The sequence below is a fragment of the Manacus vitellinus genome, unplaced genomic scaffold, assembly GCF_001715985.3.
Source record: "Manacus vitellinus isolate BGI_N305 unplaced genomic scaffold, ASM171598v3 scaffold_16_pilon, whole genome shotgun sequence".
NCBI classification, from domain to species: Eukaryota; Metazoa; Chordata; class Aves; order Passeriformes; family Pipridae; genus Manacus; species Manacus vitellinus.
The window spans coordinates 8,986,091-8,988,113 of NW_021939189.1; the positions used below are offsets into that span (position 1 = coordinate 8,986,091).

Below are 2,023 nucleotides of genomic sequence, written 5' to 3' on the forward strand. Positions count from 1 at the left end.
AGCGAGGTCTCCGGCGGCGGCATCCCCAGCAGCAGCTCCCTGCAGAGGAAGAAGCTCATCTCTATCTGCGACCACTGCAAGATCAAGATGCAACTGGTGGCCGATCTGCTTCTGCTGTCGAGCGAGACCAGGCCGGTGAACACCGAGAGTCTGTCTGTCTTCGGTGAGTCCTTTGAGAAGTGCAGGGACACGATCATTGCCAGGACCAAAGGACTCTCCATCTTGACCCATGACGTCCAGAGCCAGCTCAACATGGGACGCTTCGGGGAGGTGGGGGAAAGCCTGATGGAGATGGGGGAGCTGGTGGTGTCCCTGACCGAATGCTCTGCCCACGCTGCCTACCTGGCTGCAGTGGAGACTCCGGGGGCCCAGCCTGCTATGCCTGGCTTGGTGGATCGCTACAAGGTGACCCGATGTAGGCATGAGGTGGAGCACGGCTGCGGGGTCTTGAAGACCACCCCTTTGGCAGATATGAGCCCTCAGCTCCTGCTGGAGGTTTCTCAGAACATGTCCAAGAACTTGAAATTCCTGACAGATGCCTGTGTGCTGGCCAGTGAGAAATCCAAGGATAAATTTGCTAAGGAGCAGTTCAAACTCAGTGTCAAATGTATGAGCACGAGCGCCTCTGCCCTCTTGGCGTGTGTCAAGGAGGTCAAGACCTCGCCCAGCGAGCTGACCAGGAACCGGTGCGTCTTGTTCAGTGGACCTTTGGTGCAGTCTGTCTATGCTCTGGTGGGCTTTGCCACTGAGCCCCAGTTTTTGGGTAAAGCTGCCACCATTAATCCAGAGGGCAAAGCTGTGCAAACTGCCATCCTAGGAGGAGCCATGAGTGTGGTATCTGCTTGTGTGCTCCTGACCCAATGCCTCAGGGATATAGCCCAACACCCCGAAAGTAGCACCAAAATGAGCGATTACAGGGAAAGGTTGAGGAACTCAGCTTGCGCCGTCTCCGATGGTTGCAACCTGCTATCTCAGGCACTAAGAGAAAGATCTTCACCCAGGACTTTACCGCCAGTGAACTCCAATTCTGTGAATTAACCCCCACATCTTCTGTTTAGATCCCAGTCATTGCTAAAGGAAAATAATATCCCACCTCCTCACCCTTTTTTTGTATACCAAAGAATTTGCTTGGATGAGCCCAATCCTTTGATTTCGTGTGGTGAAGAAGCAGAACATATTCAAACTATATGTACTAATAAAGGTAGCCAGTTTTGGCTTCTTTTTACTTTACTTTAAAGTTAAGCAAGTATCTGCAGATAAATTTTTCTTTATTCAACAAGGTCTTCACACAAATGGTAATAACTGTTTCAAAGTTTTTATATTTGGGGAGGTGGGGGTATCTTAAAAAAAAGGAGAAAAAAAAGAGCTTTAATCGCGCTGGGTGCGGTTTTTAAAGTTTGTCTTGTCTTGTCTTCCGAATTTCCCTTCTAAATTTTGCTGTTCGGTTGTGCAGGAAAAAGGTTACCTCAGTTCTCACTCATTTAAAAAAATGAAAAAACCCAACAACACATAGATGATGGATGTAGCTACTATTTTGTTTGTTTTTGTTTTGTATGACTTTTTTTATTTTGCATCAAGTGTTAGGTTAGAAGTGCATTTGGTGTGTAGGAGTGGAAGGACTGGAGGTTGTGATTATGTTTTCCATGTGTTGATTTCCAAACTGGGGGAAAAGCTACTGTGAGTGTTTAAACAAACAAACAAAATTACACTATAACAAAAGTGATTTTTAATTTTTTTCCAATGTCAGTTTTTATCTTGCATGTACTGGAGTATTTATTTCATCTATTAAAATGTTATGTTTCTCAGATGCCTTTCTGTGAATCTCTTAATACTTGAATAATTGAACAACTAGGCCTGTTTGCATTGTATGTCATTTCCCCCAGGGAATGGGTGGTACAAACGTAACTGGAGTTCTAGACAGCAGCATACAGGCTTCAATTCAGTTCTTTTATTTTTATAAATACTGTCCCTCCCCCAGTACTACCCCTCCTCCTCAGGAGCCTCTGACAGAGCTACTCCAGTT

General features: G+C 46.0%; 1 protein-coding gene across 1 annotated transcript in view; it reads left to right on the forward strand.

Moving 5' to 3' along the window:
* Positions 1 to 1,807, forward strand: part of TLNRD1 (talin rod domain containing 1) — a 12,410-nt gene extending 10,603 nt beyond the window's left edge. The window contains exon 2 of the mRNA XM_008925399.4: positions 3 to 1,807. Coding sequence (XP_008923647.4) covers positions 3 to 1,038 — 1,036 coding nt within the window. The 3' untranslated portion in view covers positions 1,039 to 1,807. The remainder of the gene's footprint in view (positions 1 to 2) is intronic.
* The last annotated feature ends 216 nt before the right edge of the window (positions 1,808 to 2,023 follow it).